Raw genomic sequence first — 27,327 nt, forward strand, 5'->3', positions numbered from 1 at the left:
TTTTCCATTTTTTTTTGTTTTTTTCCTTTTAATTTGTTTAAATTGTGCAGCTTTAATACTTAATTGTTACTTAATAGAATTTTCAGTTATCTATCTATCATTATTGTTGTTGTTTTCATTGAGTTGTGTAATTTGTTGTTCACTGGACCACGTTCATGTGGTCCAAAAAATAAAAAAAACAACCCAAGAGGAAGAATGTATTTATTATTCTTGATCCATCAAGATGCGCAGTGTTTTTGTGGTGTTTATGTCTCTGTATATTGCTGATTGCCGTGCTGATATTGTGATACCCAATGTAAATTTGACATTGATTTCTGACCTACTGTGCCTAACCTCTTAATAAAAATATAAAAAAAAAAAAAAAAAAAAAAGGAAGTGGACGAGCTTCGTAGGACTGAAAAAACTAAACCTGAAGTTAACCTGATAACCACAAATCCTGCTTGGTAGCACAGACCCTGGATCTGTGATACTGACTGTGTTTAGTAAAATACTGATGAAAGCAGCGTGGACTGACTCAAACCATCTACTGACCACAGAGTGTCCAGGCGACAGGTTGGACTCTGCTTTAGATCAAGCAGCTCCGTCACTCCTGAGTCCTGCAGCCTGTTGAACTTCAAATCCAGTTCTCTCAGATGAGAGGGGTTTGACCTCAGAGATGAAGCCAGAGAAGAACAGCTGATCTCTGACAGACTGCAGCCACACAACCTGAATAAAGAATAAAACTTAACTGTAAATTAAACTGAGTTCATGTGTGAAAATAACACACAAATATTATTGTGATGACATGGAAGACAAATATGAAATCAGACATGTAGGACTAAAAACAAGTCCTGATTCAGTAAAAGTATATTATTTGGACCCGGTCTTTGTCCTGCAGATCAGTTTAGGAAATCCAGAACTAAACTCAGTGTTTTAACAAGTAGCTGAATATTTAAAATGTCACAGATTCATTTATGAATGGATTCAAGTTATGTATGAAGAGGAATTATGTCATATTAGAATTAAATGAGATCAATTGGGTATAAAAGCTGTATTATAGATATGAGATCTACAAAAGTCAGTCAGTGAACTGACCTCAGAGTCTCCAGTCGACAGGTTGGACTCTGTAGAAAACCATACAGCTCCTTCACTCCTGAGTCCTGCAGGTCGTTGAAGCTCAGATCCAGTTTTCTCAGATGAGAGGGGTTTGACTTCAGAGCTGAAGCCAGAGAAGAACGGCTGATCTCTGACAGTCTGCAGCCACTTAACCTGAATAAAGAAATGTGAATATTAGAATGTGTCCTCCTGTTGTTGTGGATCGTCATCATGTCAACACAGACTCTCAACATGCTGCTGACCTCAGTCCAGCCTGTGACCTGAAGATAAATATTAGAACAGACATGTTGGACCATTGTTTCATTCAATCAATCAATCAATCAAATTTTATTTGTATACCCCATATTCACAAATCATGATTTCGTCTCATAGGGCTTTAACATGGTGTGACATCCTCTGTCCTTAACCCCCAGCAAGAGTAAGGAAAAACTACTAAAAACCCTTTTAACAGGTAAAAATACGTAGAAACATCAGAGAGACACATGTGAGGATCCGTCTCCCAGGACGGACAGAAGTGCAATAGATGTCAAGTGTAGGAAAACATCATCGGGATTAACGTTTTTAGCAGCATTGAGGAGGGTAATCATTTTGAAGGATTCATCTCCTTCTTCTCTGTGTGTTGGTCACTGAGCAGGTTTGGGTAATTAAACACCGTTTAAAGTAGGGATGGCTCCTGATGTCACTTCCTGTTTGTTTCTATACTTATCAACTGTCCAACGTGTTACAATAAGAATGTGTCTTATTAAATAATGACCCAATAAGAAAGAAATTTGAAAAGTTAAGAAGGATTTAAGGACCTCAGAGTCTCTAGTCGACAGTTTGGACTCTCCAGTCCAGAACACAGCAGCTTCACTCCTGAATCCTTCAGGTAGTTTCCACTCAGATCCAGTTCTCTCAGATGTGATGGGTCTGACTTCAGAGCTGAGGCCACGACTTCACAGTGAGTCTCTGAGAGTCGACAACTAATAAGTCTGTAATTAAAGAAAATATCTGTTAGAATAAAATCAAAAAACACAACATTCATACAAAACGTGATCATGTGACCCTCACCCTGGTAAATCCCCTTTTTGTCTCATGAACATGTTAAAAACTCCTCAAAAGAATCCTTTCAGATTTGGTACAAGCGTTAATTTAGACTGACAGAGGAACTCATTAGAATCAGGTGGTCAAATGTCAAAGGTCAAGGTCACACAACATGTTTCTGTCCTCTTGAACATGATGTCTCAAGTCTGTCTTTAGGGGATTTCTTCACATTTTGACCAGTTGGACTCAAAGATAAACTGATTAGATTTCAGTGGTCAAAGGTCAAAGGTTACAGTGACCTCATGTTATTGTGATTGCAACATGTCAGGAACCTGGAGGGACAGACACTGCACTGGTTGGTGGTGGCGTACAAACGCAGGGTGGTAATTCAATTGAATTGAGTGATTATATACACAAACAGTGGCAGCCAGCCAATAGAGGGCGCTAGTGCGCCCCCCTCCCTTGTGGAGTGTGTTTTTTCATTTTTTTACGTCTTTAATCAAAAGTAATCTAACATTAACTATGATAACTTATTTGTATTATTTATTCATATGTTCAGTGGAAAAGTTTGGGTAACGATCAGGGCACAGTCTGTGGTTCAGGGGAATTGGCAATGTCCAGACGAGGAGCCAATAAGAGACTGTTGCTGGGGAAGATACGCGTATAGCAAAGTCAATTCGGCCAATCAACATCGTCGAAAATAGAAGGTTCTGCTAGAGCCCAAGCCCGGTCGCTTTGTGTCGGTGGATGAAATCAGACGGAAGTAGTGACATGACGGCAGCAGGTTAGTTAGTGCAGTATGCAATTTACTTTTAGGATTATTATTGGAATTAAATAAATGCAACTATTTCACAAAGACCTGGTATCCTGCAGTACAACAACAACACACACACACACACACACACACACACACACACACAAACACAGGGTGGTAATTCACTTGGATTGAGTGATTGTCTCCTCACGCTGAGCTAGCTGTTTGCTCAGATAAAAACTTTTCACATGTGTATATATATATACATATTTATATACATTTATATATAAATGTATGTAAATATATATATATATATTGGTCATTGAGCTTGAGGATTGGATTCCACTACCCACATCTGATCAGTTGGTCTCATATGGACATGAGAACAATGAGAATGTATATATGTATTAATACCAAATGTATATGGTACATAAATGAGTTTGTGAAGGAAGCTGGAGAACCCAGAGAAAACCCTGCAGACACCAGGAGAACCTCCTCCTCACAGAAAGGCTGCACTAACAGTGTTGACCACTGCAACACCATGCTGCCCCAAACAATGAGAATCATTTAACACTGAGTGTATTTGAAGAACGACTCATCTCCACTGATTGAACATGTTATTGATCATGTCTGGACTCACCGAGCCTTCCTGCAGTTCCTCACAGCTGGGATGAGTCTCTGTCGACCCTGGTATGATGTGTTGAACTTCTCCAGGTCCAACTCATCCAGAACCTCCTCTGACATCTGCAGCATGTAGGCCAGAGCTGAACAGTGGATCTCAGAGAGTTTCTCCTTCGATCTGTTCTCTGACGTCAGGAACTGTTGCATCTGCTGATGAACTGAGTGGTCGTTCATCTCAGTCAGACAGTGGAAGATGTTGATGCTTCTGTCGGGAGAAATGTCATCACTCTGCATCTTCTTCAGGTTGTTGATGGCTCTCTGGATGATCTTTGGATTGTTCCCTGTCCAACCTAGCAGGCCTCCTATGACCCTCTGGTTGATTTTTGGATTGTTCCCTCTCCGACCCAGCAGTTCTCCTAAGACTCTCTGGTTGATCATTGGATTGTTTCTTGTCCAACCCAGCAGGCCTCCTAAGACTCTCTGGTTGGACTCCAGACTGAGGCCGTGAAGGAAGCGAACAAACAGGTCCAGATGACCATTTGTACTGGTGAGGGATTTCTCCATGGTTCTCTTCAGGAGGTCATCCAGGGAGAAGGTACTGTCTGTTTTCCCATATGTTCCCAAGAAGTTGTTGAGTTCTTCTGTGTTCCTCTTGGTGTTACAGTGGAACATGTAGACTGCAGCCAGAAACTCCTGAACGCTCAGATGAACAAAGCAGTAGACTGATTTCTGGAAGATCACACACTCTCTTCTGAAGATCTCAGTACAAACTCCTGAGTACACCGAGGCCTCTGTGACATTAAGACCACACTGCTCCAGGTCTTCTTGGTAGAACATGATGTTTCCTTCAGCCAGATGTTTAAGTGCCAGCCTCCCCAGCTTCAGGAGAACGTCCCTGTCAGCCTCCGTCAGCTGCTGTGGAGTTGTCTCATGTCCCTCACCGTACTTGTTGTTCTTCCTCTTTGTCTGAACCAGCAGGAAGTGTGAGTACAGGTCAGTCAGGGTCTTGGGCAGCTCTCCTCTCTGGTCTGTGGTCAACATGTGCTCCAGAACTGTAGCACTGATCCAGCAGAAGACTGGGATTTGACACATGATGTGGAGGCTCCTGGACGTCTTTATGTGTGAGATGATTCTGCTGCACAGCTCTTCATCACTGAATCTCTTCCTGAATTACTCCTCCTTCTGGGCGTCAGTAAAGCCTCGTACTTCTGTGAGCCTGTCAACACATGCAGGAGGGATCTGATTGGCCGCCGCAGGTCTGGAGGTTATCCAGACGAGAGCCGAGGGAAGCAGATTCCCCCGGATGAGGTTTGTCAGCAGCACGTTGACTGATGACCTCTGTGTGACCTCAGACACAAGCTCCCTGTGGTTGAAGTCCAGAGAAGTTCTGCTTTCATCCAGGCCGTCAAAGATGAACAAAGGTTTACAGACAGCGAGCGTCTCTGCCGTGAGCTTCTGTAACGCTGGATGGAAAACACGGAGCAGCGTGAGGAGACTGTGCTGCTGGTCCTTCACCAGGTTCAGCTCCCTGAACGAAAGCACAGTCAGCAGACGCACATCTTGATTTTCTAAACCCTCTGCCCAGTCCAGAGTGAACTTCTGCACTGAGAAGGTTTTTCCAACGCCAGCGACGCCGTTGGTCAGGACGACTCTGATGCTGCTCTGCTGGTCAGCGGAGGCTTTAAAGATGTCGTGGCACCTGATGGGAGTGTCGTGGAGGCTCTTCTTCTTGGAAGCCGTCTCAAGCTGCCTCACCTCATGTTGAGTATTAACCTCTTCACTCTGTCCCTCTGTGATGTAGAGCTCAGTGTAGATCCTGTTGAGGAGGGTTCTACTTCCTGTTTCATCACTTCCTTCAGTCACATGTTCACATCTCTTCCTCAGACTGAGCTTATGTTCATCTAAAACCTCCTGCAGACCACGATCTGCTGAAAGACATGAAACAATGTCAGAGACAGAGAATCTGAGAATCTGCTGATTGTTTTCATCAGATACAGAAAAACTACAGAAACTAAAAGCTTTTTAACTTTGTGTTTTTATAACAATGTTAAATGTTGATGCTGTATGAAGGAACAAAATAAAACCACATGTGCTGTTGTCAGAAGTGAAGACATCAGCAGACAAATGTACAGTGCTGCTCTGACCGGCTGTCTGAGCTCCAGCTCCTGTTTTGGATCTTTGTCCACACTGGGGACAGGAGGAGTCTCCTGAAGAACCAGACTGGTCCCAGTATGAGGTGATGCACTGTCTGCAGAACCAGTGTCCACAGCTGGTGGAGACTGGATCCTTCAGGACGTCCTGACACGAAGCACAGCAGGACGACTGCTCCTCCTCAGAAACATGACTCCTCTTCCTCTCCCTGTGAAGACATTTCCTGATAAGTCACATGTCACAGTCACAGTTTGTCATTACTTCTGTCAAGGAGGTTTTGGTTTTCACCCTGTGTGTTTGTGTGTTGGTTGGTTTGTTCGTTAGTGGGATTATATAACTCCACTGAACAGATTACCAGTAAACTTGGCGGAAGGTTGTGGTCTGTGAACCAGATGGGGGGGGGCTTCTTTCACAGACATATTCAGAGGACTGATGTTTACCAGTGTGTGGAATTTGATGCAGATCCAAATTAAAATGAGTCTCTAGTGGATTTCAAAGTGGTTTCATAAGGAGCGTGTTGGTTCTTGGTGGAGGTCTGAGCTCTTTGAGTGATTCTGAGAGATTAGTCACCAACTTCAATGAAGCTGTGTCCTAATGCAGGGGCCACACTAGAGGAAACTAGATCCTCTTCAGAGCAGGTCACAGTAGAAACAGTCTCTTACTCTGTGTGTGAGGGTCCAGGTTCATTACTGAAGTTTATAGGAAGCATCATGGACATGTCACTCTTCAGAGACATCCAGCTGAACACTGGAGACTCTGCTCTCAGTCTGTGGTCCTGACCTCTGCAAACACAAACATGTTTTTATTCAGAACACATCATTCACTGGTTCATTCTCTGAGGATTCAGTTTGGAAGTTCACATGTTTGTAGCAGGTCTCTTACTCTGTGTGTGAGGGTCCAGGTTCATTACTGAAGTCTAGAGGAAGATCTTTGGACCAGTCACTCTTCAGAGACACCCAGCTGAACACTGGAGGCTCTGCTCTGTCCTCTTCCTCCTCATAACCACTCATCTTCAGGCTGAGAGGAAAGACACTGTGAGCTCAAAGGAATCAGGACAAACAAGTCTGTCAAGAAACACACCCCAAAAAAACAAGGAAGGACACACACACCCACACACACACCAGGTAAGGTGACAGTAACGTATGATTCTGAAATCACGTTGTGTTATTAAACACTTGATGAACAGATGTGATGAAGATAAAACATGAAACTGTGAGTTAACTCTGTTAATTAGTCCTTTGAAGGCTCTTTGTTCCACAGCTGCTGTTCACATCTGTCTCTGGGATCCGATCACATGAAACTACGTCTGTCACCAGGTGTGAACTGACAAACTTAGAGCCATGTGATCAGCAGACGGATGTTAACAGCAGGTGTGAGAGTGAGACAGTAAAACCTTCATAAAGTTGTGTTCACACTCACCTGCTCACTTTTCTTCCTTCTGCTCATCCAGGTTAAAATGGAGTCTGACCGCTTCCCTGTTCTCAGGCTCCTCCTCTCTCTCTTTACAGTAGATATGAGAGTTGCTCACAGACCAGTTAAAGCTGCAGTGTGTAAGACTCAGGTGAAAGGATCCCTCTTTGGAAATTAAATATAAAATAATCCTGGTGATGTTTCCACGAGTGTGTTTGATCTAAATTGAATGAATCACAGTTTTCTTTACTTTAGAATGGGAAGATCTGTATCACGTTATAACGTGAAACTTGTCACGTTGTCCTGTGGAGTGGAGCTTCCTGAACCTGCCGCTCACAGGAGGAAACAGTGCATTTGTTGGGGACTATTTCCAGCAGCGGATGGAGCACAAACACTTGAGATGTGTCAGGCTGTGGATGATCACACACAATATGTTCATATCAACACGAAGAAAAATATAAAATATTACCAGAATTGTTCTTTTGAACGTTTTCTCCTGATAATCAGACTGAGAGAGTTTGAGTTTTGGGCTGTAAATCATAGATAAAGTCCGTTCATCCTCTTCTGGTTATAATACTGAAGGATTCACTCCTTCTTTTCTCATCTAACAAATTTGACTTATCTTTCTTCTACTTCCCAGCCTATGTGTATAATACTGAATATTTGGTAGTGGTCACTTGCAACTGATGAGTCTTCCAGAGGTGTCAAAAGTATTCACATTCATTACTCAAGTAGAAGTATAGATACTAGAGTTTAAAAAGACTTCTGTAGAAGTTGAAGTATCAACTCAAGCTTTTTACTTAAGTGAAAAAGTACTGGTTTCAAAACTGCTAAAAGTATAAAAGTAAAAGTAATGTAAGAGGAAATTTCTTTCCATTAAGAAACTTAAGCCGCGTCTCAGGGGCCTTTAGTGCACTCCCCCACCTCCTCCAAAAAAAAAAAAACATTTTTCTAAAGGCTATTATAACTATTATGTTTTATTAAAATGTTATGTTGAAAAATGTGGGATGCACTAGGCTACACGTTTCAGCTGCATATATGCCCATTGAAAATTATCACATTTTATGACAATGCAAATACATTAAAGTACCATATGTGTACTACTGAGCATTAACATGCGTTTCATGGAGCGGAAGACATGATAACTAGTTGCTAATAAGTATTGTAATAGTGCAAAAAGTCAAACTTCAGTGGAATGTTATAAATAACCTTTATTGGAAGGGACCTTGAGATCTTTGGACTCAATCCTGTATGTACAACAACACTACCAGTTGGATTTGTTCAGCAGCAAAAGCAGGAGGTTCTCAAAGTCATTTGAGGCTACGCCTGAGGAAGGATCATAACCGGTACAACCTGATTCCACTCTGCCTGGCTCTTCCTGGCCTGAAGATGAGCCCTGCAACACGAAACAGTCTGTCACAGGCTACTGAGGCTATCTTGCAGCGTTAAAACCATTCTCGGCTAAAATCAAAACTATAAATACAAATGACAAATAAAGTCGTCACATGTCGACTGCTGCAGATAAAGCTGCAGTTCGACCTCCCTGCCAGCAGAGGCACCAGAACATCGTTCTTTGTGTGTGTGTGTGTTCAGGACCACTGGCAGGAGCAGTCGGTGGGCTCCTGGATGCTGTAGCTGACCCAGGTTGCATTGCCGCTGCAGTAGAGCTGCACCGAGCGCCGCTGCAGCCCCGTCTTCCGGCAGCACTTGCAGAAGCGAGCGTACGTGTTGATGTTGTAGTTGTAGATGCTGGCGGACGGACACTCCCCGTCACATGACACGATGTTCACCTGCAGGACACAGAGCGTCAGTGCAGAAGGTCACACGGCTGGAAGTTGCCCAGAGGAGTGGACACATTTCTTTAAATTAAAAGTTTGATTTTCAAGTGGCTGTCCGATTGAATTGAAGATTCTCCACATCCTTTAAATGATGACGTCCTCAACTGGTCTGTGCTCAACATCCAGTCTTTATATTTCTTTATTTCTTTTTATTCTCTTTTAATTTCTGTTTAAATGCTTATTTCTGATATTGTCTAATGTTGCTTTGACAATTCGTCATGATGCCTCTTATATCTTATGAAAAGTACTTTGAATTGCCTTGTTGAAATATTATCTACAAACTGTGGGTAATTTTAGCTTTTAAATTAAATTGGAAAGTGTGTGAACTGGGAGAGTTCAAACACTTTCCAATTTCCAATTGTGTAAATCCAATTAGTTGCTGGTGTTAACTTGAGATTCATATTTAAAATGTGAAATTTGTCCACATGCAAACACAAAGGTCAATACATCTGAAAAATTAAGTTTCCAATAACAATTAAATTGATTTGTTTTGATTTAAATGGACGGTTCTTTAAGGACATTTTTATTTCACATACATTTAGCTCTAATGACGAGATTTCTTCTGACAGGAAATGTACTGGGAAATTACAAACCTATAAAATGAAGTGTTACCAGTTTCCAGATTTTCTTATTTCTTATTGTATGAACCAGGAATCACATTGGACACACGTTGGACACAAACATACCGGCCTGTTACTGCGACAGTCGTTCTTCCTGATCGTCATCCTCACCGTCACCCGCTGACACGACTTTCCATCTTCTTTACCTGTTCAGACCAAAAATCAGTCCAAACAAAGTGAGCATGAAAAATCAAGAAAACACATGTGATCTGACAATTGTAGCGACACAGCAAACAGCGGGAAAGAGAAGAAGCGTGACAGAGAGGAAAGAAGAAGAAGAACGGTCAGAGCTGAGGCCGTCGATCAGGCACAAGCTGAGAAGCTGCTTTAATGGACGGATGACGAGTTGGATGACGGAGAAAGTTTGAAAGTTAAAATTAAAAAAAAAACTCGGGAGGAAACTTCCCTGAAGTTGAAAAATGAAATGTTGAGCAGCATCATGCTTGTATCTCCCACAGTGAACTTCTTCAAACCAGTTGAAACCAGAGGGTGTGAACGTGCTCCATCAACGTTTGAGACATTTTCACACAAACACACATCAACGCAGCGGCCATGTTGTTATAGAGGAGGCTGTGAGTCTGTCTGTCGGCTTCGTCCTCAATCAGATTAAATGTGATGTCTGACTGTCGCAGGTTGGTTTGTTAGAAAGACCCAAATGTGGATTTTCAAACTTTTATATACTTTAAAATGTAAGAAATATCACTAGTAATATTTCTGATGTAATATTTGTTTCTAAGCTGTTCTATGTAAATTCAGAAAGTAGCATTGTGTATAATAACTCTTTATTCCCTGTTTCCTGGTTTCATCAGAAAACAGCACAAAATATATATTTAAATTATGATATTTTCTACAATCTGAAGTGATCAGCCTCTCTCTTCAATATGGCGGCAGCAGAGATTTTTCACCCCATCAAGGGATGTGAGGTCTGTGTGAACATATCTAAAGTATTTCTTTCTATTTTGCAAAAAACACAACAGATAAAATAACAACAGAGTACAAAGCTGCTATGTGCGGCACATCAGCTGTTTCCTGTTCTTCCTCTGACCGTTTTAAACACGTCTGTTCAACATCTGTGAGTAAGTGAGTCACATATATCAGTTATATGAGTCAAATATGCAAATATATGTCATAATTCATATGTATTCTTATATTAAATCATATTAATTTGTGTAAATCAATGTAACTTGGAAATAGAAGCTAAAGTTTTTACATAAAATGATTCAGTGTATAATAATATTATTATAATCTATTGTTAATATAGAAATAATTCATCCACGTGTAGAATTTTCTTCTTTTTTTTTCAATGTAAACATGATGCAACGTCCTGGACTTTTTAAAAAGAGGAAACTGCAGATGTAAGAATATATTTAAAATGGGATTAAATTCAACATTAGAATCCTTTTGGTTACATTATGGAAATTGGTTTGATACATGTACAAGTTCCATTGCTCTAAAGATTACATTACCCATCAGCCCCTGATGCTGCTTATCACTCACAGATCTCTGGTGGTGGAACGAAACTCAAACACTGAAGAACTAACTTGAAATGTTTAAAATACTCATGTTTAAAACATGAGTATTTTAAATATGGTTAAGTTCCAATTCATTTACATGACAGCGTTTACAAGTAGAGCTGAAACAATTGAAAAGACAAGTGTCTCCACAAAATAACACAAACTATTCAACACAACAGAACCAAAATGTCCACTGTCTTCAGGACATCATCTCTCAGACACTTTCTGTCACTTGTCTCTGCTGTGAACCTCCCATCATCAATTATTTCCCAGCATACTGCTGTTCCCACTGGCCTGCTACAGTCTCCCCCTGGTGGTTGATCTGAGTTGGTGGTCGAGAACATACAAACAGATTTACATCATTGTTTTAGAAATTATTTATAAACAATTCACAAACTGGACAAACGAATAATCTTCATCTATGTTTATATAAAACGTCCTTGGGTCAGTTTTCCAGTAAATATGGTAAAATATTTATGAAAGTTTCATCAGAGACTTAAAGATGCTCTGCTCTTCATCGACTCTTCTTCATACTGTGAATATGACATAAATTTTTCTTCTGGTTGTTTCCATTATGTCCAACCGGTGATGTTGTTCATGTACCTGCAGCAAGGACGAGATGTTTCCACCTGTTTGTTTGCAAGATGAAAGAAAAGCAGAGTCATGATTCCAGTGAAGTCGGTGGAAGGATGTTTATTGAGCATTAAAGCAGAGACAAGTAGAAACAGAACTTTTCTCTCTGAGATGTTTTTCTTCTCGTTACATCTGGTTTGTCACAGAAGAAATTATCCATGTATTTGACTCATAGACTGAATATAAAGGCTTTGACTGGGATGTGCTGCTGTTATACTAAAGCGCCACCTGTGGGTCAAAAAGTAGAAAAGCCACCACCGCTCTGCACCTGATGCAGAAATAAAAACGTCGTTAACTTTGTGTGGAACTAAATCAATTTGTGACGTGAATCCAGGAAATTTAAGATCATAAACAAACAAATACACAGAATGTGGTTATACACACATGGAGACATACTGAGGGACAAAGGTGGAAAATAATAAAGGCAAAGTTAAATACACAACATGTGACTCTTTACAGAGGGTTTATATATTCTGTTGGTGTTATGTCATTTCAATAAACACATTCTTCATGTGAATAAACACAATCGGTAGGGAGGGGCAGACTTTGAGGCTGGCTGGTGGTTGGCACTGTCACCTCACAGCCAGAAGGTTGCTAGTTTGAATCCCGGTTCAGATGGGGTCTTCCTGTGTGGAGTCTGCATGTTCTCCCCGTGTTTCCTCCAGGTGCTCCGGCTTCATCTCACAAACACATGCAGATTAGGGGTTGGGTAAATTGGAGACTCTACATTGAGCGTAGGTGTTAATGTGAGTGTGAATGGTTGTTTGTCGGCCGTGTGACGGACTGGTGACCCGTCTGAGGCGCACCACACCTCCCACCCCCAATGTCAGATGGGATCGGCTCCAGCTCCCCCTGCTGCCCTCAAGAGGACAAGCGGTAAAGATTGTGAACGGAGGGAAGAGATCAAAAAAGATGCTGCAAATTCACTCAATACAGATTTAGAAAAGTGTTGATCTTTAGTCATGTCGTCTTGACTCGTGTGTTTGTGTTCAGATAAAGTGAGTGAATAAATGAGTGGAGGAGGTGGAGGATTGGAGTGTGTCTGCAGACACTGAGTCAAAGGACAGAGCAGCAGCAGATCCAGTGATGATGCTGTGTCACATCCACAGGAACACACAGGGAGGACGGTGGACTGGACACTGTGTGACAGCTGATCTCAGAGCAGCTCACCTCCTCTGATTCCTCTGGAGCTCTGTCTCCACTCTGCCTCCCAGCAACAAGGCCCAGTCAGAGCCGCTCTACACACAAGCTGCTGCTGCTTCAGCCTCTGGATCCTCAGGACACAGCTCAGCCTCCTTCCACACACACTGTCCTCTTCACACAAACCTTCACTAAGCTCACCACCTGTTGAGAGAAGAAGACATCAGTGTTTCCAGAGACTCACTTCATCAGCTGTGAGTCAGTCACTGCGGTTACATGTGTCCGATTGAAACCCGATTTCTGGCGTTGTCGGGTTTCAATCGAAGATCCATTTCATGTAACTCCACAAATCTAGATTTCTTGTGTCCGACTGAAGTCGGATAACCAACCCCAGATAATTCGATCGGATTTTGCTGTATATCGGACAACGCGCGCATGTAACTCTGGAAGCTAGACAACAACTGGAGATGACGTCTTTGCGCATGCTTGAGATCCTGCCCCCCCCCCTCCCTCCCTGGCCGTGACCCGGAAATGCGCCGTTCGCATTCGCAGTACTCGTAGAGTAAACATGCACAACATCATGTAGAGGGACGTAGCTTCACCTTGCTCTCCGTTCGTCATCTTTCTCGCATGCTGAGTTGAAGGCTGTTGTTGTTTTTAGTTGGTAGAGGTGACGAGGTCAAGCGGAAATGGCTGTATCACCACTAGCTGTAATGAAAACAGCGCCACCTTATCGTAGCGGGGTATGAAATGCTTTCGGACAAGAGTCGGATTTCTCAGTGCCATGTACCCTGAGATAGAGCAGTTAACCCCCCATGGATAGAGAAACCGGGCTTCAGCCGAAATCGGGTTTATGCCATCATGTAAACGTAGTGAGTGATGCAGCACATCCAGTAGAAAGAGCAGCAGGGACTTCAGTCCTGTTCAGAGGTGGAGCAGCTTCCTCTCTGCTTCATGTTCAGGTGTTGGAATGAACACGTTAAGAGCTCAGTGTGTGTCCTCTGCATGTCAAAAGTGCAGAGTGGACACCTGAGAAGTGGATTTACTGCTGTTACAGGTGAAGACATGTTTCACTGTGTGAGCACGTGGACATAAAAGGGGCGGGGTTTACTGCATGACCAATCACAGACATGGACAGTTTGACTGACAGCAGAGCCTCATATTTCACAACCAGGATCAAACTGTTCTATCATAAAAATCAGAGGAGAACAAACACATGATCCAGAGTAAAATAAACTTAGTCACAGCTGCTAAATGCAGGGAGAACAGCTAGTAAAACGTCTGGGATTGTGTCAATGTGTAAGTTACAGCGCCCCCTGGTGGCATTTGGTAAAGATATATTACGTGACCACGATATAATAACGTGTGTGAACGAGATAAATAACTTGAGGCCACGAGATCTGAATCTGTTGTTTACTAACAAGACGAGTGGAAGATTCTTGATGAGAAACGTTTGTGAAACAGGATGTGACACACACTGTCTCACTGACTCTGGGGACACACACTGTCTCTGAGGACACACACTGTGGTGGAGCTTTTATACTGATTGATCTCTAACTTAACCTTGAGCAGGTTAGCTGTTCATCATTAGTTACCATGGTGATTTACCTCAATAAAAGAAAGCAGCGCGAACTGACTCCAACCATCTACTGACCTCAGAGTCTCCAGTCGACAGGTTGGACTCTGCTGTAGATCAAGCAGCTCCTTCACTCCTGAGTCCTGCAGGTCGTTGTTACTCAGATCCAGTTCTCTCAGATGAGAGGGGTTTGACCTCAGAGCTGAAGCCAGAGAAGAACAGCTGATCTCTGACAGACTGCCGCACTCCAACCTGAATAAAGCATAAAACTTAACTGTAAATTAAACTTAGTCCATGTGTGAAAAAACAAACAAATATTCATGTCAGCACAGACTCATAACATGGAAGATAAATATGAAATCAGACATGTTGGACTAAAAACGAGTCCTGATTCAGTACAAATAGATTATCTGAACCCGGTCTCTGTCCTGCAGATCCGTTAAGAAATTCAGAACTAAACTCAGATGTGTTTTCATAAGTAGCTGAATATTTAAAATGTCATAGAATTAATGAATGGATTCAAGTTATGTATGAATTATGTTAAATTATAATTAAATGAGATCAATTGTGTATAAATGCTGTATTATAGATATGAGATCTACAAAAGTCAGTCAGGGAACTGACCTCAGAGTCTCCAGTCGACAGGTTGGACTCTGTAGAAAACCACACAGCTCCTTCACTCCAGAGTCCTGCAGGTCATTGTCACTCAGATCCAGTTCTCTCAGATGAGAGGGGTTTGACCTCAGAGCTGAAGCCAGAGAAGAACAGCTGATCTCTGACAGACTGCAGCTCTTCAACCTGAATGAAGAAATATGAATATTTGAATGTGTCCTCCTGTTGTTGTGGATCGTCATCATGTCAACACAGACTCTCAACATGCTGCTGACCTCAGTCCAGTCTGTGACCTGAAGATAAATATCAGATCAGACATGTTGGACCATTGTTTCATTCATCTCCTTCTTCTCTGTTTGTTTGGTCACTGAGCAGGTTTGTGTAATTAAACACTATTAAAAGTAGCGATGGCACCTGACAGTCACTTCCTGTTTGTTTCTATACTTATCAACTGTCCAAGGTGTTTCAATAAGAATGTGTCTTATTTTGAAAACCTGAGGAGGACGAGTGCTCGGCCTCAGTCCACATGTCATTTACTGATACTTTCTCAGTGATCAGGAGCAGGTGAGTGCAGGTGAATGGAGTTGATGAGGTGGACGTGACTGACAGGCTGGGTGAGGGACACATGACTGAGGGACAGTGAGCAGAGCAGAACTGAGACAATTTAAATAAATAATGACCCAATAAGAAAGAAAGTTGGAAAAGTGAAGAAGGATTTAAGGACCTCAGAGTCTCCAGTCGACAGTTTGGACTCTCCAGTCCAGAGCACAGCAGCTTCACTTCTGAATCCTGCAGGTAGTTTTCACTCAGATCCAATTCTCTCAGATGTGAGGGGTCTGACTTCAGAGCTGAGGCCACGACTTCCCAGTGAGCCCTTGAGAGTCCACAACCACAGAGTCTGTTATTAAAGAAAATATCTGTTAGAATAAAATCAGAAAACACAACATTCATACAATTCGGATCATGTGACCCTTACCCTGGTAAATCCCCTTTTTGTCTCATGAACATGTTAAAAACTCCTCAAGAGAAGCCTTTCAGATTTGGTACAAGCGTTCATTCAGACTGACAGAGGAACTCATTAGATTCAGGTGGTCAAAGGTCAAAGGTCAAGGTCACAGAACATGTTTCTGGCATCTTGAACATGATGTCTCAAGTCTGTCTTTTGGGGATTTCTTCACATTTTGATCAGTTGGACTCAAAGATAGATTGATTAGATTTCAGTGGTCAAAGGTCAAAGTTACAGTGACCTCATATTATTGTGACTGCAACATGTCAGGAACCTGGAGGGACTGACACTGCACTGGTTGGTGGTGGCGTACAAACGCAGGGTGGGGATTCTAGTTTGACATGGCTTCATGGAGCAGCTCATTCTGCCCATGCGTTCAAATATTAACATGGTAATTCCACTAATGAATCATCCCGCGTTAACAAGTTAAAGTTGACAGCCCTTATATATATATATATATAAATAAATATACAGCAAACTTCAGCACAATTGGATTTCACGCTCCACATCTGATCTAGTTGCTCTTATATGTAAATAAGAACAATGAGAATGTTAATATACAAACCAAATGTAAACATATATTAATGTATATATTACGTCTCATCTCCACTGACTGAACATGTTAATGATCATGTCTGGACTCACCGAGCCTTCCTGCAGTTCCTCACAGCTGGGATCAGTCTCCATAGACCCTGGTCTGATGTGTTGAACTTCTCCAGGTCCAACTCATCCAGAACCTCCTCTGACATCTGCAGCATGTAGGCCAGAGCTGAGCAATGGATCTCAGAGAGTTCCTCCTCTGATCTGTTCTCTGACGTCAGGAACTGTTGCATCTGCTGATGAACTGAGTGGTCGTTCATCTCGGTCAGACAGTGGAAGATGTTGATGCTTCTGTCAGGAGAAATATCACCACTCTCCATCTCCTTCAGGTTGTTGATTACTCTCTGGATGATCTCTGGATTGTTCTCTGTCAAAACCAGCAGGCCTCCTAAGACTCTCTGGTTGGAATCCAGACTGAGGCCGTGAAGGAAGCGAACAAACAGGTCCAGATGACCATTTGTACTGGTGAGGGATTTATTCATGGTTCTCTTCAGGAGGTCATCCAGGGAGAAGGTACTTTGTGTTTTCCAATATGTTCCCAAGAAGTTGTTGAGTTCTTCTGTGTTACTCTTGGTGTAACAGTGGAACATGTAGACTGCAGCCAGAAACTCCTGAACACTCAGATGAACAAAGCAGTAGACTGATTTCTGGAAGATCACACACTCTCTTCTGAAGATCTCAGTACAAACTCCTGAGTACACCGAGGCCTCTGTGACATTAAGACCACACCACTCCAGGTCTTCTTGATAGAACATGATGTTTCCTTCCTCCAGATGTTTAAGTGCCAGCCTCCCCAGCTTCAGGAGAACATCTCTGTCAGCCTCCGTCAGCTGCTGTGGAGTCGTCTCAAGTCCTGCACCGTACTTGTTGTTCTTCCTCTTTGTCTGAACCAGCAGGAAGTGTGAGTACAGGTCAGTCAGGGTCTTGGGCAGCTCTCCTCTCTGGTCTGTGGTCAACATGTGCTCCAGAACTGTAGCACTGATCCAGCAGAAGACTGGGATTTGACACATGATGTGGAGGCTCCTGGACGTCTTGATGTGTGAGATGATTCTGATGCACAGCTCTTCATCACTGAATCTCCTCCTGAAGTACTCCTCCTTCTGGGCGTCAGTGAAGCCTCGTACTTCTGTTACCCTGTCAACACATGCAGGAGGGATCTGATTGGCTGCCGCAGGTCTGGAGGTTATCCAGACGAGAGCCGAGGGAAGCAGATTCCCCCGGATGAGGTTTGTCAGCAGCACATTGACTGAAGACCTCTGTGTGTCATCAGTCACAAGCTCGCTGTGGTTGAAGTCCAGAGAAGGTCTGCTTTCATCCAGGCCGTCAAAGATGAACAAAGGTTTACAGACAGCGAGCGTCTCTGCCGTGAGCTTCTGTAACGCTGGATGGAAAACACGGAGCAGCGTGAGGAGACTGTGCTGCTGGTCCTTCACCAGGTTCAGCTCCCTGAACGAAAGCACAGTCAGCAGACCCACATCCTGGTTTTCTAAACCCTCTGCCCAGTCCAGAGTGAACTTCTGCACCGAGAAGGTTTTTCCAACGCCAGCGACGCCGTTGGTCAGGACGACTCTGATGCTGCTCTGCTGGTCAGTGGAGGCTTTAAAGATGTCGTGGCACTTGATGGGAGTGTCGTGGAGGATCTTCATCTTGGAAGCCGTCTCAAGCTGCCTCACCTCATGTTGAGTATTAACCTCTTCACTCTGTCCCTCTGTGATGTAGAGCTCAGTGTAGATCCTGTTGAGGAAGGTTCTACTTCCTGCTTCATCAGTTCCTTCAGTCACATGTTCACATCTCCTCCTCAGACTGAGCTTATGTACATCTAAAACCTCCTGCAGACCACGATCTGCTGAAAGACAAGAAACAATGTCAGAGACAGAGAATCTGAGAATCTGCTGATTGTTTTCATCAGATACAGAAAAACTACAGAAAATGAAAGCTTTTTAAGTTTGTTTTTTTATAACGATGTTAAATGTTGATGTTGTATGAAGGAACAAAATAAAACCACATGTGCTGTTGTCAGAAGTGAAGACATCAGCAGACACATGTACAGTGCTGCTCTGACCGTCTGTCTGAGCTCCAGCGCCTGTTCTGGATCTTTGTCCACACTGGGGACAGGAGGAGTCTCCTGAAGAACCAGACTGGTCCCAGTATGAGGTGATGCACTGTCTGCAGAACCAGTGTCCACAGCTGGTGGATACTGGATCCTTCAGGACGTCCTGACACGAAGCACAGCAGGACGACTGCTCCTCCTCAGAAACATGACTCCTCTTCCTCTCCCTGTGAAGACATTTCCTGATAACTCACATGTCACAGTCACAGGTTGTCATTACTTCTGCCAAGGAGGTTTTGTTTTCACCCAGTATGTTTGTGTGTTGGTTGGTTTGTTCATTAGTGGGATTATAAAACACCACTGAACAGATTACCAGTAAACTTGGTGGAAGGATGTGGTCTGTGAACCAGACATGTTCAGAGGACTGATGTTTACCAGTGTGTGGAATTTGGTGCAGATCCAAAAAAAAAAATGAGTCTCTAGTGGATTTCAAAGTGGTTTCATAAGGGGCGTGTTGGTTCTTGGTGGAGGTCTGAGCTCTTTGAGTGATTCTGAGAGATTAGTCACCAACTTCAATGAAGCTGTGTCCCAATGCAGGGGCCACACTAGAGGAAACTAAATCCTCTTCAGAGCAGGTCACAGTAGAAACAGTCTCTTACTCTGTGTGTGAGGGTCCAGGTTCATTATTGAAGAGTGGAGGATAATCTTTGGACCAGTCACTCTTCAGAGACACACAGCTGAACACTGGAGACTCTGCTCTGTCCTCCTGTTCCTCCTCATAATCACTCATCTTCAGTCTGAGAGGAAAAGAATGTGAGCTCAAAGGAATCAGGACAAACAAGTCTGTCAAGAAACATACCCCAAAAAAACAAGGAAGGACACACACACAGACACACACAAACACACCAGCTAAGGTGACTGTAACGTATGATTCTGAAGTCACGTTGTTATTAAACACTCGATGAACGGACGTGATGAAGATAAAACGTGAAACTGTGTTTTAACTCTGTTAATTAGTCCTTTGAAGGCTCTTTGTTCCACAGCTGCTGTTCACATCTGTCTCTGGGATCCGATCACATGAAACTACGTCTGTCACCAGGTGTGAACTGACAAACTAAGAGTCATGTTATCAGCAGACGGATGTTAACAGCAGGTGTGAGGGTGTGACAGTCAAACCTTCAGAAAGTTGTGTTCACACTCACCTGCTCACTTTTCTTCCTTCTGCTCATCCAGGTGAAAATGGAGTCTGACACTTACCTGTTCTCAGGCTCCTCCTCCCTGTTGAACCAGTTCACTCTTGAAAACAACCAGTTCAAAGTCCAGTTCAAACACATGAAAATTAACTGGTTCACATTCACAGTTTATTTTTTATTGGGATGGTATTTAGTAAATAATGATCATTGATCCAGATCTTCACTTTAACACTGAGTCCTGACTGTGGGCGTCTCCTGTTACTGATCCAGGATCAACACCTGATGTCTGTTCAGCCGATGTTTGGCCGCCAGGGGGCAGAAGACTAACCTGACAATAATAATAATAATAATAATAATGATAATAATCTATATATTGCACAGCATCCTGATATCTAATAAACAGATGAAAACCTTTTTTAGTTTTTCAAAAGGAAATATTTATTGAAAATGCAAATATATATATATATAATACAAATCCCCTTTAACTTTAAAATATCAAGTGTTTGATATGAACAAACACAGAAAGAGGTTTGGTCAACAGAGAAACATGCATCTATAACGCTCCATTGGGCTCTCCCTGTATTTTCTGTCAACAGTAATTGAACCAAATCAAAGTTTGGTTTGTATCTTCTCCGCTTCGACCAAATGTTTCCACGAAATAAAAACAGCTTTGCTCTATCGAACTCCAATAAATAAATAAAGTGTTCCACATACTGCTGGATACAAATCAGTTAATTCACCTGACTCCCTCTGATTATCTCAAATATGTCTGAATCAGTGCATATACAATTTATCGTCTTAATAAGAAGGAAATCTCAAAGTGTTGGATGTTGCAAAACATTTTCAAACATTAGGAGTCTCCAGTCGACAGGTTGGACTCTGCTTTAGATCAAGCAGCTCCTTCACTCCTGAGACCTGCAGCCTGTTTCTAGTCAGATCCAGTTCTCTTAGATGAGAGGGGTTTGACCTCAGAGCTGAAGCCAGAGAAGAACAGCTGATCTCTGACAGACTGCAGTCCTTCAACCTGAATAAAGAATAAAACTTAACTGTAAATTAAACTGAGTTAATGTGGGAAAATATAATACAAATATTCATGTCAGCACAGACTCATAACATGGAAGATAAATATGAAATAAGAAATGTAAAAATAGATTATTTGGACCCGGTCTCTGTCCTGCAGATCAGTTTAGGAAATCCAGAACTAAACTCAGATGTGTTTTAACAAGTATCTGAAAATTTAAAATGTCACAGATTAATTAATGAATGGATTCAAGTTATGTATGAATTATGTTAAATTATAATTAAAAGAGATCAATTTGGTACAAATGCTGTTTTATAGATATGAGATCTACAAAAGTTAGTCAGTGAACTGACCTCAGAGTCTCCAGTCGACAGGTTGGACTCTGTAGAAAACCACACAGCTCCTTCACTCCTGAGTCCTGCAGGTCATTGTCACTCAGATCCAGTTCTCTCAGATGAGAGGGGTTTGACCTCAGAGCTGAAGCCAGAGAAGAACAGCTGATCTCTGACAGACTGCAGCTCTTCAACCTGAATAAAGAAATATGAATATTTGAATTTGTCCTCCTGTTGTTGTGGATCGTCATCATGTCAACACAGACTCTCAACATGCTGCTGACCTCAGTCCAGTCTGTGACCTGAAGATAAATATCAGATCAGACATGTTGGACCATTGTTTCATTCATCAGCTTCTTCTCTGTGTGTTGGTCACTGAGCAGGTTTGTGTAATTAAACACTGTTTAAAGTAGGGACGGCTCCTGATGTCACTTCCTGTCTGTTTCTATACTTATCAACTGTCCCATGTGTTTCAATAAGGATGTGTCTTATTTTGAAAACCTGAGGAGGACGAGTGCTCGGCCTCAGTCCACATGTCATTTACTGACACTTTCTCAGTGGTCAGGAGCAGGTGAGTGCAGGTGAATGGAGTTGATGAGGTGGACGTGACTGACAGGCTGGGTGAAGGACAGATGACTGAGGGACAGTGAGCAGAGCAGAACTGAGACAATTTAAATAAATAATGACCGAAGAAGAAAGAAAGTTTGAAAAGTGAAGAAGGATTTAAGGACCTCAGAGTCTCCAGTCGACAGTTTGGACTCTCCAGTCCAGAACACAGCAGCTTCACTCCTGAATCCTGCAGCCTGCTTCCACTCAGGTCCAGTTCTCTCAGATGTGAGGGGTCTGACTTCAGAGCTGAGTCCACAACTTCACAGTGAATCACTGAGAGTCGACAATCACAAAGTCTGTAATTAAAGAAAATATCTGTTAGAACTAAATCAGAAAACACAACATTCATAGAAAACATGATCATTTGACCCTCACCCTGGTAAATCCCCTTTTTGTCTCATGAACATGTTAAAAACTCCTCAAGAGAATCTTTTCAGATTTGGTTCAAGTGTTCATTTAGACCAGGGGTGTCCAAACTTTTTGTCCCGAGGGCCACATACAGAAAAAATACCTTTTTCACTCACGCCGCCGCGCCCCCCTGCCCTGGATTGGACTGTTGACAGTTGCGTCGCTCAGGGCAGGGTGGCGTTCTGAGGGACCAGCCAAGCAATTCACCACCAGACCACTAGGTGGAGTAACGTTTTTTGTCGAAGACAACCTTAGAGACACATTCTTTGTCGACTGTTTATTACTTTTTCTGGAGGACAAATTTGTCCCTGATCATTCTACACAGCTTCGTACACTCGTGGACCTGCAAATCGAAGTCAGCCGAGATAAAAAATGACATGTAATCTCCTTCCAGGAATTGCAGTGCTGTTGTCCTGTTGTCAGAAGTGTTATAGTCCCCGTGGGTTACACCACCATTTTGAGTTCAAACCCCAGGCGTTGTGGGCCCTCTTAATTTTGTGAATCATTATCGACCTCCCTTCTTCCTCTCTCAACCCCCCCCCCCCCCCCACACACACACACGTAGACTTATCAGAAGTATTGCAGTGTGATAAATTGTGATGAATGTGCTGTGACTATATAGTGGAGTTTGTTGAGTGAAGAATCATTTTGAATAACATTGACTTTAATATCGTTTTAACAAATCCTTTTATAATTAAAGTATCTGTGTCTTGTGATCATTTGTGCATGTTTATGGAATACAGTTGGATTACGATGGTTAGAACTTAAACCCTTCATTGTACATTTAATGGTCATTAATATTAAATATTGAGATTATTAATTTGACTTTGTCAAACTGAAACTGTTCTTTTTAGACTGATTGTTGGTTCCCTGTTACCAGGGTGGTGCCCCGTCTCGATTATAAATATAGATCGTATTATTCTTAAATTGATAATTTTATTGTTTTGACTAATTATTTCATTATTCTTAGTTGATAACTTATCATTGTTAATTGATAGCTTATACTTCCTAATTGATAATTGTTTGTTTTCATTAATAATTCATTATTCATTGATTGATTATTCTCTTGTTTTCATTAATTATTTATTTATTCTTAATTGTTAAACTTTATTATTTACTCATTAATAATTTTCTTCTTAATCGATTACTTAATCATTTTCAATTAATTATTTATTTATTTTTAAATAAATAATTTTGATTGTTTTTAATAATCATATTTTCATGATTACTAATAATTAGCCAACGTCTAGTCCCTCTACTTTTGCACAACAGAAGTGAAGACATCAGCAAACACATGTACAGTGCTGCTCTGACCGGCTGTCTGAGCTCCAGCTCCTGTTCTGGATCTTTGTCCACACTGGGGACAGGAGGAGTCTCCTGATGAACCAGACTGGTCCCAGTATGAGGTGATGCACTGTCTGCAGAACCAGTGTCCACAGCTGGTGGAGACTTGATCCTTCAGGACGTCCTGACATGAAGCACAGCAGGACAACTGCCTCCTCCCCAGAAACATGACTCCTCTTCCTCTCCCTGTGAAGACATTTCCTGATAACTCACATGTCACAGTCACAGGTTGTCATTACTTCTGTCAAGGAGGTTTTGTTATCACCCAGTATGTTTGTGTGTTGGTTGGTTTGTTCGTTACTGGGATTATAAAACTCTACTAAACAGATTACCAGTAAACTTGGTGGAAGGATGTGGTATGTGAACCAGATTGGGGGGGGGGGGGGCTGGAATTTTTGTGCAGATCCAAATCAAAATAAGTCTCTAGTGGATTTCAAAGTGGTTTCATAAGGAGCGTGTTGGTTCTTGGTGGAGGTCTGAGCTCTTTGAGTGATTCTGAGAGATTAGTCACCAACTTCAATGAAGCTGTGTCCTAATGCAGGGGCCACACTAGAGGAAACTAAATCCTCTTCAGAGCAGGTCACAGTAGAAACAGTCTCTAACTCTGTGTGTGAGGGTCCAGGTTCATTAGTGAAGAATATAGAAGGTTCCATGGACATGTCACTCTTCAGAGACAGACAGCTGGACCCTGGAGACTCTGCTCTCAATCTGTGGTCCTGACGTCTGCAAACACAAACATGTTTTTATTCAGAACACATCATTCATTGGTTAATTCTCTGAGGATTCAGTTTGTAGGTTCACATGTTTGTAGCAGGTCTCTTACTTTGTGTGTGAGGATCCAGGTTCATTACTGAAGAGTATAGGAGGTTCCATGGACATGTCACTCTTCAGAGACATGCAGCTGAACTCTGGACACTCTGCTCTTTCCTCCTCTTCCTCCTCATAACCACTCATATTCAGTCTGAGAGGAAAAACACTGTGAGCTCAAAGGAATCAGGATAAACAAGTCTGTTCAAAAAACACACCCAAAAATACCAAGCAAGACACACAGACACTCACTCACTTACAAACACACATGCAGGCATGCCCACTCACGCAGGCATACACACACACACACACACACACACTTCAGCTAAGGTGATTGTAACGTATGATTCTGAAAACACGTTCCGTTATTAAACACTTGATGAACATATGTGATGAAGATCAAACGTGAAACTGTGAGTTAACTCTGTCAATTAGTCCTTTGAAGACTCTTTGTTCCACAGCTGCTGTTCACATCTGTCTCTGGGATCCGATCACATGAAACCACGTCTGTCACCAGGTGTGAACTGACAAACTTAGAATCATGTGATCAGCAGACGGATGTTAACAGCAGGTGTGAGAGTGTGACAGTAAAACCTTTAGAAAGTTGTGTTCACACTCACCTGCTCACTTTCCTTCCTTCTGCTCATCCAGGTGCATATGGAGTCTGACACTTCCCTGTTCTCATGCTCCTCCACCGTGTTGAACCAGTTCACTCTTGGAAACAACCAGTTCAAAATCCAGTTCATACCTACAGTCTATAGTTCATACACATGAAAATGAACTGGTTCATGTTCACAGTACATTTCTAATATTATTATTGGGATGGTATTTAGTTGATAATGATCATTGATCCAGATCTTCACTTTAACACTGATTCCTGACTGTGAGCGTCTCCTGTTGCTGATCCAGGATCAAGACCTGATGTCTGTTCAGCCGATGTTTGGCCGCCAGGGGACAGGAGAACACTGACAATGAGTGTGATAATAATAATAATAAATACATGCACCAAGGAGGTGATGTTTCCACCTGTTTGTTTGTACGATGAAATAAAACCAGAGTCATGATTCCAGTGAAGTCGGTGGAAGGATGTTTATTGAGCATTAAAGCAGAGACAAGTAGAAACATAACTTTTCTCTCTGAGATGTTTTTCTTCTCGTTACATCTGGTTTGTCACAGAGGAAATGATCCATGTGTTTGACTCATAGACTGAATATAAAGGCTTTGACTGGGATGTGCTGCTGTTATACTACAGCGCCACCTGTGGGTCAAAAGTAGAAAAGCCACCACCGCTCTGCACCTGATGCAGAAATGAAAATGTCCCATTTTTAAGTCCAGACTTTTGATCTATTGTGCCAAAGACAAAACTCTGATTTTAAACCCAAAGTAATTTAAATGTGTTTAACTTTGTGTGAAACTAAATCAATTTGCGATGTGAATCCAGGAACTTTAAGATCAAAAACAATCATATAATCATATGGCACTGTCGCCTCCCAGCAACAAGGCCCAGTCAGAGCCGCTCTACACACAAGCTGCTGCTGCTTCAGCCTCTGGATCCTCAGGACACAGCTAAGCCTCCGTCCACACACACTGTCCTCTTCACACTCACCTCCACACAGATCACTCCCACCTGTTGAGAGAAGAAGACATGGAAACACAGTGCCATATGTTTCCAGAGACTCACTTCATCAGCTGTGAGTCAGTGATGCAGCACATCCAGTAGAAAGAGCAGCAGGGACTTCAGTCCTGTTCAGAGGTGGAGCAGCTTCCTCTCTGCTTCATGTTCACGTGTTGGAATGAACACGCTAAGAGCTCAGTGTGTGTCCTCTGCATGTCAAAGTGCAGAGTGGACACCTGAGAGCTGGATTTACTGCTGTTACAGGTGAAGACATGTTTCACTGTGTGAGCACGTGCACATAAAAGGGGTGGGGGGGGTTTACTGTGTATGACCAATCACAGACATGGACAGTTTGACTGACAGCAGAGCCTCATATTTCACAACGAGGATCAAACTGCTCAGTAATAACAATCGGAGGAGAACAAACACATGATCCAGATCTGTTGTTTACTAAAAAGACGAGTGGAAGAGAAGAAGATTCTTGATACGAAACGTTTGAATGCAGGATGTGACACACACTGTCTCTAAGGAAACACACTGACTCTGAGGACACACACTGTGGTGGAGCTTTAATACTGGTTGATCTCCAACTTAACCTGGAGCAGGTTAGCTGTTCATAAGTTAACATGGTGATTTACCTCGTTAAGAAGTGGACGAGCTTCGTAGGACTGAAAAAACTAAACCTGAAGTTAACCTGATAACCACAAATCCTGCTTGGTAGCACAGACCCTGGATCTGTGATACTGACTGTGTTAAGTAAAATACTGATGAAAGCAGCGTGGATACTGACCTCAGAGTCCCCAGTCGACAGCCTGAACTCTGCTTTAGATCAAGCAGCTCCTTCACTCCTGAGTCCTGCAGGTTGTTGAACTTCATATCCAGTTCTCTCAGATGAGAGTTTGACCTCAGAGCTGAAGCCAGAGAAGAACAGCTGATCTCTGACAGAATGCAGCCCTCCAACCTGAATAAAGCATCAAACTTAACTGTAACTTAAACTTAGTTCATGTGTGAAAAAAACAAACAAATATTCATGTGAGCACAGACTCATAACATGGAAGATAAATATGAAATCAGACATGTTGGACTAAAAACGAGTCCTGATTCAAAACAAATAGATTATTTGGACCCGGTCTCTGTCTTGCAGATCAGTTTAGGAAATCCAGAACTAAACTCAGATGTGTTTTAACAAGTAGCTGAGTATTTAAAATGTCACAGAATTAATGAACAGATTCAAGTTATGTATGAAGAGGAATTATGTTAAATTATAATTAAATGAGATCAATTGGGTATAAATGCTGTTTATAGATATGAGATCTACAAAAGTCAGTCAGTGAACTGACCTCAGAATCTCCAGT

General features: G+C 42.2%; 2 protein-coding genes across 2 annotated transcripts in view; both read right to left on the reverse strand.

Annotated features, from left to right (window-relative positions):
- The window catches only part of LOC132998080 (NACHT, LRR and PYD domains-containing protein 12-like), a 53,237-nt gene extending 46,583 nt beyond the window's left edge, over nucleotides 1–6,654 (reverse strand). Inside the window, exons 1-4 of the mRNA XM_061067569.1 lie at nucleotides 6,527–6,654; nucleotides 6,307–6,411; nucleotides 5,624–5,852; nucleotides 3,781–3,787 (exon numbers count right to left, since the gene is read on the reverse strand). Of these exons, the coding sequence (XP_060923552.1) occupies nucleotides 3,781–3,787; nucleotides 5,624–5,852; nucleotides 6,307–6,411; nucleotides 6,527–6,654 (469 nt within the window). The remainder of the gene's footprint in view (nucleotides 1–3,780; nucleotides 3,788–5,623; nucleotides 5,853–6,306; nucleotides 6,412–6,526) is intronic.
- A 1,989-nt stretch (nucleotides 6,655–8,643) lies between these two features.
- Nucleotides 8,644–26,848, reverse strand: LOC132998822 (otogelin-like). Its single transcript, XM_061068568.1, has 4 exons — nucleotides 26,763–26,848; nucleotides 24,986–25,071; nucleotides 9,579–9,658; nucleotides 8,644–8,844 (listed from the first exon to the last, which is right to left on the reverse strand). The coding sequence occupies exons 1-4, from the start codon at nucleotides 26,846–26,848 to the stop codon at nucleotides 8,644–8,646; spliced, it is 453 nt and encodes a 150-aa protein (XP_060924551.1).
- Between the last annotated feature and the right edge of the window lie 479 nt (nucleotides 26,849–27,327).

Source organism: Limanda limanda, chromosome 3, assembly GCF_963576545.1.
Source record: "Limanda limanda chromosome 3, fLimLim1.1, whole genome shotgun sequence".
In the NCBI taxonomy this organism is placed as follows: domain Eukaryota; kingdom Metazoa; phylum Chordata; class Actinopteri; order Pleuronectiformes; family Pleuronectidae; genus Limanda; species Limanda limanda.